The sequence below is a fragment of the Engystomops pustulosus genome, chromosome 1 (genome assembly GCF_040894005.1).
Source record: "Engystomops pustulosus chromosome 1, aEngPut4.maternal, whole genome shotgun sequence".
In the NCBI taxonomy this organism is placed as follows: domain Eukaryota; kingdom Metazoa; phylum Chordata; class Amphibia; order Anura; family Leptodactylidae; genus Engystomops; species Engystomops pustulosus.
The window spans coordinates 11,601,939-11,619,377 of NC_092411.1; the positions used below are offsets into that span (position 1 = coordinate 11,601,939).

At 46.1% G+C, this 17,439-nt stretch overlaps 1 protein-coding gene across 2 annotated transcripts in view; it reads right to left on the bottom strand.

Annotated features, from left to right (window-relative positions):
- Window positions 1-17,439, bottom strand: part of DYM (dymeclin) — a 197,806-nt gene that overhangs the window by 87,690 nt on the left and 92,677 nt on the right. Inside the window, exon 14 of one of the 2 annotated variants that reach the window (XM_072133152.1) lies at window positions 10,934-11,098. The exons of the other annotated variant lie outside the window; for it this stretch is intronic. Coding sequence (XP_071989253.1) covers window positions 10,934-11,098 — 165 coding nt within the window. The remainder of the gene's footprint in view (window positions 1-10,933; window positions 11,099-17,439) is intronic. 2 annotated transcript variants of the gene reach the window in all.

Consider the following 17,439-nt stretch of genomic DNA (forward strand, 5'->3'; position numbering starts at 1 on the left):
GTAAGTAGCATTTGCTTTAGATTCTGGTCAGGAGACGTGTAAATACACATGTCACATTGTGGGGTCTAGAGTTGGTGCTGCAGTGTAAATGCTGCAATGTCTCTCGCATGTAATGCGGTGCAGATGGAAGCAGCGCTGAGGACCACACACCCTGCACCTCTGTATAACACTGCAGTGATCCCGGGCTTCAGATCCAAGTCATGGCAGCACCAGCACTGCCGGGCATCTGCCTCTGTGTTATAACTAATAACTAAACATATGAACAGAGTCTCTTCCCACATCACATGTCCGTGCCGTCTGCTTCTTCCTGAATATTTATAACAGTTTACAAGTCCATGGACAATAAACATGTCAGCCCCTCCTCACCCTCCGCAGCACGGAAACTATTCTATCCCAGCACTTTCCAGCTGACGGCGAAGTCTACACTGGGGTGGGTCTTGGTAATTATTATGGTCATGTAATAACCCTCCCTACAACCAAACCTGCACTCACTATTCTGCTGCTGGTGCAGTCACTGTGTACATACATGACATTACTTATCCTGTACTGATCCTGAGTTACATCCTGTATTATACTCCAGAGCTGCACTCACTATTCTGCTGCTGGTGCAGTCACTGTGTACATACATGACATTACTTATCCTGTACTGATCCTGAGTTACATCCTGTATTATACCCCAGAGCTGCACTCACTATTCTGCTGCTGGTGCAGTCACTGTGTACATACATGACATTACTTATCCTGTACTGATCCTGAGTTACATCCTGTATTATACTCCAGAGCTGCACTCACTATTCTGCTGCTGGTGCAGTCACTGTGTACATACATGACATTACTTATCCTGTACTGATCCCGAGTTACATCCTGTATTATACCCCAGAGCTGCACTCACTATTCTGCTGCTGGTGCAGTCACTGTGTACATACATGACATTACTTATCCTGTACTGATCCTGAGTTACATCCTCTATTATACCCCAGAGCTGCACTCACTATTCTGCTGCTGGTGCAGTCACTGTGTACATACATGACATTCATTATCCTGTACTGATCCCGAGTTACATCCTGTATTATACTCCAGAGCTGCACTCACTATTCTGCTGCTGGTGCAGTCACTGTGTACATACATGACATTACTTATCCTCTACTGATCCTGAGTTACATCCTGTATTATACTCCAGAGCTGCACTCACTATTCTGCTGCTGGTGCAGTCACTGTGTACATACATGACATTACTTATCCTGTACTGATCCTGAGTTACATCCTGTATTATACTCCAGAGCTGCACTCACTACTCTGCTGCTGGTGCAGTCACTGTGTACATACATGACATTACTTATCCTGTACTGATCCTGAGTTACATCCTGTATTATACCCCAGAGCTGCACTCACTATTCTGCTGCTGGTGCAGTCACTGTGTACATACATGACATTACTTATCCTCTACTGATCCTGAGTTACATCCTGTATTTTACTCCAGAGCTGCACTCACTATTCTGCTGTTGCAATCTGCTTGAGAAAATGATCTGATCTGTAATATTTCTGTGTGATTTTTCCCTAAACATTACTGTAGTGTGTTAATCTCCTCCTCCCCGCACACCTCCATCTATACATTAGACTCTAGCAGAGGTGTCAGTCCTCCCTCACTACACGGAGAGTATATGAGGATACAGGTGGAGTTATACATTGTACATACATGGAGTACACTTAAGCCCCAGTCAATGGCTGTACAGGAGATGTTGAGTGAACTGAGTGCAGGATTAGACAGGTGACAGGAGGTAGCTGCCAGGCATGGAGTACACTGTGAGCGCGGCACCGATGGCTCTCCTACCAGATGTCAGCTCATGGGGACCATATACTAGGCAGTGCTGTACCTCTGGTGTCCGCAGATTGACATGCACTCGCCTCCCCCTCCCACTTACTCATCGGTAATAGTCCCACTTATGTGGGGGAATCCTTGGGTCATATCAGCTTGGATGACACGGTAATGACTGCAGAGAGGCAGGAGCCGTGTCCCAACAGGCCACACTGCACTTGGCTGCACATCACTCCTCCTATAATTTAGTCTTCTAGTTACGACACGTCCATCGCTACCACATTACATAATGGATAAGGTATAGATGGAGGATCTGAGTACAGGAGGAGAGGCCGCGCACCCGACCCCCATGTAAAGCCATTGTTAGGCGGTGGAGCATTGGTAAAGATTCCAAAATTGTCTCCTTCTGGAGGACCTGCCTTGTCCTACCGAAAATAGACTATTTATTACACAGAATGGATATTCTGTAATACTCAAATCAACCTACGGGGGCACCGCAGACAAACTCAGCACTTAGAGCCCATCAATGGGGCACATTTACTAAGGGTCCGAATCACGGTTTTCCGCCGGGTTTCCTGAATTTTTCCGATTTGCGGTGAATTTCCCCAGGATTTTGGCGCACGCAAACAGATTGTAGCGCATCGGCGCCGGCTTTCACGCGACACTCGGGGAGGGGGGGGTGACCGTCGGAAAACCCGCGGAATTTAAAAAAAAAAAATTGTGTCGCAAAAATAGCACTCACATGCACCAAGATGGAGAAGGTGAATTCCGGCGGACTTCAGCGCAGCAGCGACACCTGGTGGACTTCGGGCGCACGACCTTAGTGAATCCTGGCAGAACCCGAATCAGCGTCAGAGAGCGCACCGCTGGATCGCGACTGGACCAGGTAAGGAAATCTGCCTCATTGTCTCAGCAGGGAAATATATATTTTTTTTAAATTATATTATTACAGTGTTGATTCCAGTTAAGAAAGTTGGATGAGAACGGATTTTGGTACATCAGTGGGTATTTCTTGGCTCTGGGGATCAGCTGTTCAGATGCCACGACTTGGGGTAGAGAGCTGTGCAGTGGTCATGCTGCAGTTCTCAAGCTCGGGCCTTTATCAAGTGCATTTCTCTAGGGCAGCACACAATCGAGCTTACAAATAAGGACCAAAAGGTTAAAAACATGAGCGGCTGGCTGCCTGCAGACACCACTAGAGGGAGCTGACTGCATACAGTATATACAGAGCTCAATTACATTACAGTATACAGAAAGCTCCCTCTAGTGGTGGCAGAAGGTAGACTCTATGCTATTTTATAAATCCACGTTTGTGCTTTGTCGGGGCAAACGCGGCTCTAATCCTTATGAAGATGTATTAAAAGTTAATTAGCGCAGCATTTAGATGTAAAAATGGAGGGTTTATGAAAGAAGGAGATTCAAGATGTAGAGTCATACTGCCCAGCCCTACAGCCCCTGCTCCACAACAAGATAGAACTGCCATTCAGGAGTCCAGGAGAGTTCTGCTTAGGATTTAAAGGAAATCAACCACCAGCATGAAAGACTGTATGCAAATGAGCCTGAGGGGGCTCCAGGCTCCATTAACACTTATGCCGCTTGGAGCCCCTCAGGCTCATTTGCATACAATCCTTCATCCTGGTGTTAGATGCCCTTTAAGGTGGTATTCCAGACATATAACTACTAATGACCTTATCCATGTGAGGGGGACAGGGTGTCCCCAATTGTATGTAAAATCCACCCTGGAGGGATGACTTGTCACCATGTGCGGCCCAGACGTCTCAGCGTGACAAAAGGATCCTCCTAACAATGGCTCATTGTTATCACAGCTACAGACGTATAGTACAGCAACCCCCAAGACCGCTACAGGGGTTTTCCAAGCCAAAAGCTAAATAACTGAACAAAGAAATGCACCAAAAAAAAAAAAAAAAAAAGAGATTCTGATACATTCTGAATACAATTCTCAGCCCTTTTCAGGATCTCTGCTTGCTGTCAGTGATCCAGGCTGCACTTATACGCTTCACGGCCGATCTGCTGCAGATGTATCCAGTCTAGATAATCTCGCCATCCTGTGCTACAATGTATCGGTACAATAAATCCATCAGCTTGCGGTTTTATATAAGGACTGTGGTGTTGGCCGCCTACATAACACAAAGCTCCAGCTCCATGTCCTGCATAAATGGATAAGAATTTACACATTTTGAAAACTTTTGTACATTCTGGTCTCTGTATGGGGGCAGCCATCTTGCCCAGGTGCTGGTGTTTGCAGCACGTAGCAACTTGCTTTACAGCCGTCATACACACAATACAGTCTAGTGATAACCTCTATGGGAGAGGGTTGTGGGCATGCACAGGGTACTCGGGTCATACTACTTCCGGTATGGATGTTATAAAAGTGGAGAGTTTTATTTTTAATTTATTTAAAACCTCCCGACCACCAGTAGGTTTTCTGGTTGTCCCATTCAATTCATGAGAACATAGAGTGTAAACCACTGGAGAATCCAATCTGGAAACAGTTAGAGTCCTCACACTGCTGTGCTCTTAGCTCTTTGCTTTGAGCTTCTCTAGAGTCCCTTACCTCGGCTCTGAGTGACTGCTGTATCAAACAAGAAGATTACTACAGCTATTATTCAGAGCATAGGCAAGATGCTGTGGAGTAGTTCTTTGCAGAGAGCTGAGAGCACAGCAGTGTCAGGACAGCTAACACTGTATCTCTGTCTTCTATTTTATCCACTCCTTAAGTTGAGATGCTCTGGTGAGATGACAACACGCGCCTTGTGTGTCCTTACGTGTCCACTGGCAAACAGTTAAAAGTACACAGGTACAAGAGTCCTCACACTGCTGTGCTCTTAGCTTTGAGCTTCTCTAGTCTCTTACCTCTGCTCTGAGTGACTGCTGTAGAATCAAACAAGAAGATTACTACAGCTCTTACTCAGAGCAGAGGCAAGCGGCTGTGGAGTAGTTCCATGCAGAGAGCTGAGAGCACAGCAGTGTCAGGACAGCCAACACTGTATCTGTGTCTTCTGGACGTCTTCTAGTGAGTGTGACATTGTCCTGGGGGCTATGGCCTGCGGGGGTGGACCCCGCCACCGTTCATTATTCGTGTCACAGCCACCACTAGTGATGGCGCCTCCCGAGGGATTCCCCGCTTGTCGTGTTGCCTTTGGCTTTCTTGGAATCCTTCTGCTTCCTGTGAATGTTGGATCCCACCTACGGGCCGATCCTTAGGGGGGGATATCTTCAAGGGCTTCACATAATAAAACCTTTCACAGGACTTCTCGGCGATGCTGTGTAATTGCATCCTCCTCTCTCTCCGTCTTGCAGACCATGGAGATGGTTTCACTTATGATGACTGTGTGGTCTGTGTCTGCCGCGGCCCCCGCTGAGCAGCATTTCCCCTCTCTGGGCTCCCTCCACTCTTCTTCTCATGCGATTCTTCCCTTCTCTTTCCTGTACAATTGGCGCTACCCTTATTAACCCATTGGTTACTGTCCGGAGTTGGACTTGAAAACCCTATGTGGAGGCTCCTAAGGATGGGACCAAATCCCTGGCGTCAGAATATGGGACTAAATGTCCCCCGGAGCTTCCCTGTGCCAAGTCCAAGCTCCCAGTGACTTCTACAAGACCTCTGGAACGGCTTATATAGCACAATACAGGGCCGCTTAGGGGGGCTTACGGTCACCTGACCTGTTTGTTCTACTGATTGCCGGGGGTTCGGGGTGTTTGTTTCCCTGTGATTGAACATTTATCTCCTATCCTGTGGTCTTTGAAGGTAAAATTTCTTTAATCATGACTATTCTTACGTACATTTAAAGGGTTAAAGGGAACCTGTTATCAGATTTTACCCCAGTAAACCAGCAGCCCCATCAGCTATGGTATGATAAGAGTGAAATCTGCAAAGGATGTTATGTAAAATCTCATCTATTTAGCTATATAAAAAATCTAATTTAAGCAAATATGACTCTTTTTATCCCATTTTCTCACAAGATGAGTCAAGTTTAGGGGTCGTAGTGGAAGTGTCACTTTAGATACCCTTATCTTCTGTTCTGTAGCACCTAGAAACAAGCTACCGATGTCATATTAAAGATAGGAAACACATCTATTCACATCCCCGGTTCTGTGAGCTACAGAGCTAGACCTACATGCAGTTACAGAATTGGTGGGAACTGAATCTTTGTCTGCAGATCACATTTCCAACTATGTCTTCAGCTGCCTGTATCTCTGGTTGTGTGGATCACAAAACCATAAGCCTGATGTGATCTGAAAGACCAAAATGCATGTTTCTGGTGCTATTGATAAAGAAGATAAGGGCTTCAGAAGGGACACTATGCCTGTAACCACAAAACATGACTCACCTCATGTGAAAATGCAGTCATATTTGCTTGTTTTTGGAGGTTTTTTTTTTAATAGGAAAATGGGCGAGGATTAACATAAAAGAGGAATGAAAGGCTTCTAGTTTAGTGGGGTAAAACCTGGTCACAGGTTCCCTTTAAGTTCTCTGTGTGACTTGGGAAGATCCGAGTGAATTATGCAGAATATACAAGTGATGCTTCCTGGGGATGTAATCGGCCTCCTTCCTAAGTAAGAGAACGGTCTCCTGTAAGTCGCCATTTGGCAACCACCACATAAGTCCACGTTTTACCGAAAATATAGACCGTATAAGGTCCAAAGAAGCTGGGAGTATGTGGAGATCATACAACTATGGGCTACAGAAAAACGTACGATAAAGCACAGAGCGTGGACCGCCCTCCTGCTACAGGACTGTAGTAAAGCGTTTCGGATAGGACGTTAATGTCTGGGCTTTCTGTGAGGCTTACAGAGGTTGAGAGCTCACTGCAATGTTAGTAAATACAGATGTAATGGAGCCTCAAGCTTTCATCTCTCTGGGACCCCGATATGTGAAGATCATGTGAGAACGAGGCAGAAGGTGAACCCTGGCACTGGCCTTGCCTCAAGTAAGTAACGTCCTGATCTTCTCCCTTCTAGGTGGCCCATTCCCCCCCCCCCCCCTCCCCAATCCTTCTCTTATCTCTGTTGGGTCCTCCATAAACTCTACAAGATCTGTTCTTTACAATAATAATAATTCTTTATTTAAAAAGTGCACACAGATTACGAAGCGCTGCACAGATTTTTCCAAATTGGTCCCTGTCCCCACAATCTAAACAACTTAACAGTATGTTTTGGAGTGTGGGAGGAAACCGGAGGACCCGGAGGAAACCCATGCAAACACGGAGAGAACATACAAACTCTTTGCAGATGTTGACCTGGGTGGGATTCGAACCCAGCGCTGCAAGGTAGAAGTGCTAACCACTAAGTCAATGTGCCGCTCATTACAACAAGGCCATGTGCGATACCCTGGAGGTTCAGTACTAAGCTGCCCCGGGCTTTCCTTCACCTGCCAGAAGATAACCTGGAGAGACAGGGTGGTCCTCCCCTGCTCCTCCATGATCCCGGAGAGGAGAAGATACATTGTCCCACTGTGTTATATGAAAAGTTCTGTAGACCAAACCCGATAAGACTCCACAGCCTGGCAGCTAAGTCATAAAGACCTCGGAGTCCAGCGGCTAGATAGAGCCATGACCCCATGTATGGCCCACAAAAGGCTCACACTGTACCCCGGTCTCCGAAAGAGTGGGAATATCTTCCATGAGTTTTTCCACCATGTCCGTATGTATACACAGAGGACAATACTGGGTATAGCATCTGATATACAAGATGTGTCAATATTTCATACCTAGGGAAGCGGAATGTAAGAACATACTCTGTTGGGATGGCCATCATGTAATACCACACCTGACCTGTAGTGGTTACTACAGGTCAATGACTAGTTGCCATCAATGTATTCTGGAGCTATCCTCTCTGCCTGGAGGAGCTGAGGCCTGCAAGGTGGAACTAAGATTATCTCACATCAAGGGCTAACCCCCTCACTTCCAGGTCACATGTCTTTATAACGTTAAGATACCTTCACAATTAACAATTCCATTAATGAAACAAGTAAGTAATTCAGAGGTAAACAGGAAAATCAAGTTGAGGGTAATTTGGTATGTATCAAACATTACTTACTACAATTATAAAAATATAATATACCGTACTATTCAAGTGAGAAACTTAGCATTTGCCAATTATCCTGTACTGATCCTGAGTTACATCTTGTATTATACTCCAGAGCTGCACTCACTATTCTGCTGCTGGTGCAGTCACTGTGTACATACATGACATTACTTATCCTGTACTGATCCTGAGTTACATCCTGTATTATACTCCAGAGCTGCACTCACTATTCTGCTGCTGGTGCAGCCACTGTGTACATACATGACATTACTTATCCTGTACTGATCCTGAGTTACATCCTGTATTATACCCCAGAGCTGCACTCACTATTCTGCTGCTGGTGCAGTCACTGTGTACATACATGACATTACTTATCCTGTACTGATGCTGAATTACGTCCTGTATTATACCCCAGAGCTGCACTCACTATTCTGCTGCTGGTGCAGTCACTGTGTACATACATGACATTACTTATCCTGTACTGATACTGAGTTACATCCTGTATTATACCCCAGAGCTGCACTCACTATTCTGCTGGTGCAGTCACTGTGTACATGACATTACTTATCCTGTACTGATCCTGAGTTACATCCTGTATTATACCCCAGAGCTGCACTCACTATTCTGCTGCTGGTGCAGTCACTGTGTACATACATGACATTACTTATCCTGTACTGGTCCTGAGTTACATCCTGTATTATACTCCAGAGCTGCACTCACTATTCTGCTGCTGGTGCAGTCACTGTGTACATACATGACATTACTTATCCTGTACTGATCCTGAGTTACATCCTGTACTATACTCCAGGGCTGCACTCACTATTCTGCTGCTGGTGCAGTCACTGTGTACATACATGACATTACTTATCCTGTACTGATCCTGAGTTACATCCTGTATTATACCCCAGAGCTGCACTCACTATTCTGCTGCTGGTGCAGTCACTGTGTACATACATGACATTACTTATCCTGTACTGATCCTGAGTTACATCCTGTATTATACTCCAGAGCTGCACTCACTATTCTGCTGCTGGTGCAGTCACTGTGTACATACATGGCATTACTTATCCTGTACTGATCCTGAGTTACATCCTGTATTATACCCCAGAGCTGCACTCACTATTCTGCTGCTGGTGCAGTCACTGTGTACATACATGACATTACTTATCCTGTACTGATCCTGAGTTACATCCTGTATTATACTCCAGAGCTGCACTCACTATTCTGCTGCTGGTGCAGTCACTGTGTACATACATGACATTACTTATCCTGTACTGATCCTGAGTTACATCCTGTATTATACTCCAGAGCTGCACTCACTATACTGCTGGTGCAGTCACTGTGTACATACATGACATTACTTATCCTGTACTGATCCTGAGTTACATCCTGTATTATACTCCAGAGCTGCACTCACTATTCTGCTGCTGGTGCAGTCACTGTGTACATACATGACATTACTTATCCTGTACTGATCCTGAGTTACATCCTGTATTATACTCCAGAGCTGCACTCACTATACTGCTGGTGCAGTCACTGTGTACATACATGACATTACTTATCCTGTACTGATCCTGAGTTACATCCTGTATTATACTCCAGGGCTGCACTCACTATTCTGCTGCTGGTGCAGTCACTGTGTACATACATGACATTACTTATCCTGTACTGATCCTGAGTTACATCCTGTATTATACCCCAGAGCTGCACTCACTATTCTGCTGCTGGTGCAGTCACTGTGTACATACATGACATTACTTATCCTGTACTGATCCTGAGTTACATCCTGTATTATACTCCAGAGCTGCACTCACTATTCTGCTGCTGGTGCAGTCACTGTGTACATACATGGCATTACTTATCCTGTACTGATCCTGAGTTACATCCTGTATTATACCCCAGAGCTGCACTTACTATTCTGCTGCTGGTGCAGTCACTGTGTACATACATGACATTACTTATCCTGTACTGATCCTGAGTTACATCCTGTATTATACTCCAGAGCTGCACTCACTATTCTGCTGCTGGTGCAGTCACTGTGTACATACATGACATTACTTATCCTGTACTGATCCTGAGTTACATCCTGTATTATACTCCAGAGCTGCACTCACTATACTGCTGGTGCAGTCACTGTGTACATACATGACATTACTTATCCTGTACTGATCCTGAGTTACATCCTGTATTATACTCCAGGGCTGCACTCACTATTCTGCTGCTGGTGCAGTCACTGTGTACATACATGACATTACTTATCCTGTACTGATCCTGAGTTACATCCTGTATTATACCCCAGAGCTGCACTCACTATTCTGCTGCTGGTGCAGTCACTGTGTACATACATGACATTACTTATCCTGTACTGATCCTGAGTTACATCCTGTATTATACTCCAGAGCTGCACTCACTATTCTGCTGCTGGTGCAGTCACTGTGTACATACATGGCATTACTTATCCTGTACTGATCCTGAGTTACATCCTGTATTATACCCCAGAGCTGCACTCACTATACTGCTGCTGGTGCAGTCACTGTGTACATACATGACATTACTTATCCTGTACTGATCCTGAGTTACATCCTGTATTATACTCCAGAGCTGCACTCACTATTCTGCTGCTGGTGCAGTCACTGTGTACATACATGACATTACTTATCCTGTACTGATCCTGAGTTACATCCTGTATTATACTCCAGAGCTGCACTCACTATACTGCTGGTGCAGTCACTGTGTACATACATGACATTACTTGTCCTGTACTGATCCTGAGTTACATCCTGTATTATACTCCAGAGCTGCACTCACTATTCTGCTGCTGGAGTCATATTACAAGCAGAAAAGTGAGTGAAACTCTGAAGTATAAAACTGGATGTAATTCAGTAGAAGATAGATAATTTATGATAGATGCAGTGGTTGGCTATAGATTATACAATGTGCAGGCAAGTTCCTATGGTATAGTACATGCATGGTTATGGTAACATGGTAAGTTGTGTATGCAGATGATATGATGACGGGCACTGGACACCGGAGCATGCAGCATGCAGACAGCGAGCAGAGATTAATAACCTGGAGGCATAGGATCGGAGAACATGAGAGCAAGTTATAGACAAGAGCTCCTCTCCATTGTCACTCAGACTGGTGAAGCAATGCTGCAGCGTGGAGCAGTGCGAGGGAGGAAAATACATTTTGTCCAGGACATACAAGTATCTCCGCAAGTGGCGGCAGGAAGAACTGAAAGACAAGGGGGACGAGAGAGAGAGAGAGAAGGGAGGGAGGGGAGAAAAGGGAAATTTTCCTTTGAGAAATCGGATCATGTTATTTTTAACAATGAAAGAGGTTCCTGTGTGTGAAGCCTCAGACGCTGGTGAGTGGCGCAGGCAGCACTCCATGAGGATGAGCATGCACTCACATGCACATAATCCCAGGGTCCACTGTGGAGGGCAGCCAGGAGCACGAAAGAGCAACGCTCTACATGAACACCACCTTTGTGTATGTTGTTAGGAGCAGCAGGACTGTGAAACATGGGATTATATTCCAGGATTATAACTACGTATACTGGGTGTATGTGCTCACACTGCAGTGCTCAGCAGAGCTGTGTGAATATAACTTTATGTGTATTTTTAGTAGCAGAAGAACTGTAAAACATTAATATATTCCTGGATTGAACCTACTCCATAGGAAATGGGGGGTGTCCTCACACTGCTGTGCTCTGTGCAGCCATGTGCAGAAATGTGTAACCAGACCTTCGTGTGCTATAGTAGCAGCAGGACAGTGACATGTGGATTTAAATCCCAGGATTGTAGCTGCTCCAAGATGCACTGGAGGCGCCTCCTCACACTGCTGTGAGTTCAAAGGACACCACATCCCCTCCCCCTCTGCTCTGAGTGACTGCTGTAGAATGCTGAAGCTCTTACTCAGAAAGAAAAAAAGCACAACAGTGAGAGGATTCCGTGCACAATTCTGGAATATAAACCCATATTTCACAGTCCTGCTGTTACAAAATACACACATTGCACAATATTTAACAATTCCCAGTGCACTTGGAGAAGATGCAATCCTGGGATTAAAATGTACATGCCACAGTCCTGCTGCACATGGGTAAGAATACAAATCTCACCAGGGAGAATACCAAATACCCATCTAAGACCAGCGCAGTGAGTACTATGTGCAGTGTCCTGTGTATAGGCAGGGGGCGCTAGATTCAGGATTTCTGGCGCACGTTCTTCATGAACCTAGTGCTCCCTGCACTGCTCCGACAGTGGGCACCAATTTTCTTTTGGTGCACCTTTAACATGGGGCGTTCCATGCACTTCTGTCGGACTTTGCAGAATAAACGTGGTGCACGGTCTGACTGCGTGCCGGAGCGCCCCCTTCAGTGCAGCCGTGAAACTAATGTGGTGCTGGCACTTTTTAAATACCTGTGCAAGCAGTTTGCACCTAAAACAATGTGCAAAGCCCAGAAGAAAACTGGAACAAAGCCCTTAGTAAATGTGCCCCATTATCTTTAAAGGGGGTTTAAATGATGTATTTTTACCCCAGAAACAGCGCCCCGCCCCTAGTCCATGGATTGTCTCTGTATTGCATTCATTTAACTGGACTGAGTTATAATATGATAATGGCATAGAGTCTGTGAAAACACTGTATATTATTCCATGCAATCCCTTTAAGATCACACTCCCTGGGGCGGACATGCAAGGAGCAGCCAAATACAATGCAGTGGGAAGGGGGTTTGAAGCTACAATAATGCTGAGAAATGTAGGATTACACATAAGAAATTACTACACAGTCCAAGCTCCAGGTATAAATCTACATCTACACACATTATATAAAGTGATCAGAAATGTGCAATACTTCTGCTTTCCTTCTCTCCTGCAGTATCATAATGAGGGTTCACTATTCGCCCCCAAAGCTGCTCCAAAGAGCTTCCAGAACACACAATCTGTAATCCGTCTGTGAGAGATGAATAGGTGGAGGACAAAGTTACTTGCACAACCAATCTTGTATCGATGGGAAGTCCGGCTCTTCTTAGTGATCTGGCTCATTAGGCTCCGCTCGCTAAGATGAGCCGGCTCATTTGGCTCCTGAACGGCTCCCCATTAAATATATAATAGGGAGCCCGGGACAGTCAGTCACCCCACACCAAACCACTTTTACCCTGATTTTAAAGGGGGCGTGGTGAGTCGTTTAGGGCGGGGTTTAGTGAACCATCGGCTCACTGAGGTGAGCCGGCTCATGTTGTTCATGCAAATGAGCCGGCTCTTGGTGCCGGCTCGTTCGTGAACAACCCATTACTACAATCATGCAATCGTCACAAAGGTCTGCATGGGAGCTACATACACAAAACTAGGACACATTTTTTGTCTCTTTATAACTCTATATCTACATTTTATTTTTATTATGGGATCTCATATAGTGACTAATAGAACACTGAATGTCAAAACTAAAGTTCTAATGCAGTTTTGCAGTTTTGAATTTCTCTGCACCGTACAGTAATGGACTGTTGGGATGGAGAAGGGTTAACCCTGGGGCTGTGCCAGTATAGAATGTGCTGAGCCCTATGATGGGCACGGCGGTCGGCGGAGCGGGGTCTGGCAGGGAGCGCTGCACATACTCCAGGGAAAGGGATGAGTGCGGCTTGGAAGAATCCCAGCCCAAACACCGAGTCATCAAGAGTCACATTTCAGATGAAAAAGCAAAAGAAGAACTCGGTAACCTCCGAAGTCTCTTTCCATAAAGATTAAACGTCATCAGTGAGACAAGAAGATAACCCGACTTATTGTATACACGTGATATATGGAGCTCCGTGTCATCAGCGACCAGGAAGGAGCGGAGGGAAGGTGCACACCATAAACGGGAGCGATAGAGATGAAGAAGAAGAAAGGAAAGAAAGGGGAAGAGGGAGCAAAAGAGGGCGAAAATATAAGAGGAAAAGGTAATGGAGAGAGTGAAAATCGCAGAAGGGAAAGGAAAGAATAGATCAATAAATAGGGAAAAGAAAAAAACGGAGAAGAGAGGAACGAAGGGTTAAAGATGAGAGGGGGAAAAAGGGAAAATAAAATAAAAGAGGGAGGAAATGAGAGATGATGAAGAAGAGCACAAATGAAAGGGAAGAGTGAAAGAATAAACGTGAAAATGTGAGTGGAAAGAAGGGATAAAGAAGAAGAATGCAGGCAGAAAATGTAAGAGGAAAAGAATAGGTACAGTAATAAAAAGAGAAAGAGTGATTGAAAGAGGAAAGAAAAACTGTGAGAGGAAAGAAGAAAGAAGAGAGACAGAAAAGGTGTGAGCGAAAGACAGAGGAGAAGAGAGAGGAGAAGAGATAGAGAAAGAGAGAGAAGGGTAGTGGTAGAAAAGGGGATGGAATAAGAGAGAAGGGTAATGGAAGAAAGGAGGATAGAGAAAGAGAAAGAGAGAGAAGGGGAGTGGTAGAAAAGGGGATAGAGAAAGAGAGAAGGGTAGTGGTAGAAAGAGGGATACAGAGAGAGGGAATGCTAGAGGAAGTAGTAGAAGAAAGAGGGGCACAGAAAGAGAAGGGGAGGCGCTTGTAAATGTTCAGGAAAAAATGTTTTGTGCAGATAGAGGTAACACTGGCACATCAGCCTTTATGTGTGTACTGTGTCTTTTTCTAGTCTGTGACCCCTGGTGCGGGGAGGGATGGATCTGGGGTTGCGCAGGGACAGCAATGGGAAAGGCTCCAGCTTTCTGCACGGTAATAACCTGGTGAGCAGATTACACACAACAGTCAAACGTGACACAAGTCTCCTGACAGCGTCCAGTCCAAAGGATTAGCACCGATAAGGCCGTGCAATGGATGTCCAGTCACATCACCGGGTGCCATAAACCTAAGGCAGTAGACGTCCACTCACATCACCGGGTGCCATAAACCTAAGGCAGTAGACGTCCAGTCACATCACCGGGTGCCATAAACCTAAGGCCATATCCAGAAGGGTGACAGTAGTAAAATCATCAACCGACAAGGAAATCCGCTGCTTAATCCTGATATTGCTGCAATTAAACAATCACAGATCTCCACATACAGAGCGGAGGAACTATGGACCCTGATCTACACATAGAGGAAACATAAACCCTATAGCAGCGGTGACAAACCCATAGCACGGGTGCCAGAGGTGCCACTTAGAGCCGTCTCTGTGGGCACCCAGGCCAGCACCCAGCACAGGTTCAGTGACATAAGGCGTCTTCCCGCAGCTCCGACTTCCTTGGATACCAGGAGCAGCAGTGGACAGGGCTGGATTATCACTGGAGCTCCTGACCACCAATTATTCCTCATCGAGGGGACATAGAGGAACCTTACAATGAGACGGTGATAATCTGAATTCCCCCTTCTTTCAATAAAACTGAAAGAGCAGGGAGCAAAAAGTTGCTGATAAACTTGCTGTGTCGGCACTTTGTGATAAATAAGTAGATTTTAAATGTTCCCCATCACTGCCCTGTAGGATCATCTGAGAGTCGGAATAAGAAACATTAGTATCCGATCAGTGGGGGATTCTGACTACTGGGACCTCCACCCAACACCAGAACAGGGGTAAAGTTCTCACTAAATCATGGAGCAGCAAACCGAGTGTGTGTCCTGCTGCTCCATTCAATACTATGTTGCCGAGCACAGCTCTTAGGTATCTCCCATTCGCTGTCTATGAGAGGCTTAAGCATGCGAAGAACTGCTCCATAGTATTGAATGGAGCAGTAGGACAAATGCTCAACCCAGAACTCTCATGATCGATGCAGATCCCAGCAGACAGACCAATCCGATTGTTATTGTGATACCCGTTAATAACAAACATGACATACAATTACTATAGATAAAGTAACCCTATATAATTGTCCCCTAGTGCTAGGAGAAGCCCCCAGCCATGGACGATCCCTTCAAGCTCTTCTCCAGAGCTACACCCTGGCCTCACACATCATCCATTAGGAGTTGCCTGAAAACAATGTTCTCAAAGTTTGGAAAATCTTTTGCCAGACCACAAAAATCCCTTCCGTGAAAATGGTTCATTGCAAAAAAAAAAAAAAAAAAAAAAATATTAAGGACGTGGCCACCAACAATGGCACAAGAATTCCCTCTGGTGGAGACGTTCTGTCCCCGGGAACAATGAATCACTGCGCCGCCGCTAGCGGGGAGACAATGAGCGAGGCTTCAGCACCAGGAACAATGAGGATAAACCCCAAATCCTTTCTATAGGGAATTACCCAATAAGTCCTGCGCCACACACCTGCCCATCCCCAGAGGACGACCTACCACCGGGAGCCCGACCTACCACTTCCTGATAATACTCCACTATTTAAGAAGTGTCTGCGCTGGAATTGTGTCGCAGCTGCGGCGGCTTCCATGCGATAGAAATCAGGGGGGGGCGGTGCCGTCGGACGATCCAACCGATTCGGACTGAGCGCGGGATTTAACTTTTAAATTGTGTTGCAAGACAATGCACTTACATGCACCAGGAAGAAGAAGGTGAACTCCTGGGGACCTGAGCGGGGAAGCGACACATGCAGGATATCGGGCGCACGATCTTAGTGACTCCCCGCACAGCGCATTATACACAGACAATGCACTTACATGCACCAAGAAGAAGAAGGTGAACTCCGGGACCTGAGCGGGGAAGTGACACATGCAGGATATCGGGCGCATGATCTTAGTGACTCCCCGCATAGCACATTATACACGGACAATGCACTTACATGCACCAGGAAGAAGAAGGTGAACTCCGGGACCTGAGCGGGGAAGTGACACATGCAGGATATTGGGCGCACGATCTTAGTGACTCCCCGCACAGCGCATTATACACGGACAATGCACTTACATGCACCAGGAAGAAGAAGGTGAACTCCGGGGACCTGAGCGGGGAAGTGACACATGCAGGATATTGGGCGCACGATCTTAGTGACTCCCCGCACAGCGCATTATACACGGACAATGCACTTACATGCACCAGGAAGAAGAAGGTGAACTCCGGGGACCTGAGCGGGGAAGCGACACATGCAGGATATTGGGTGCAGGATCTTAGTGACTCCTCGCACAGTGCATTATACACGGACAATGCACTTACATGCACCAGGAAGAAGAAGGTGAACTCCGGGGACCTGAGCGGGGAAGCGACACATGCAGGATATCGGGCGCACGATCTTAGTGACTCCCCGCACAGCGCATTATACACGGACAATGCACTTACATGCATCAGGAAGAAGAAGGTGAACTCCGGGGACCTGAGCGGGGAAGCGACACATGCAGGATATCGGGTGCAGGATCTTAGTGACTCCCCGCACAGCACATTATACACAGACAATGCACTTACATGCACCAGGAAGAAGAAGGTAAACTCCGGGGACCTGAGCGGGGAAGCGACACATGCAGGATATCGGGTGCAGGATCTTAGTGACTCCCCGCACAGCGCATTATACACGGACAATGCACTTACATGCAACAGGAAGAAGAAGGTGAACTCCGGGGACCTGAGCGGGGAAGCGACACATGCAGGATATCGGGCGCAGGATCTTAGTGACTCCCCGCACAGCACATTATACACGGACAATGCACTTTTGGTGAACTACAGGGGGAA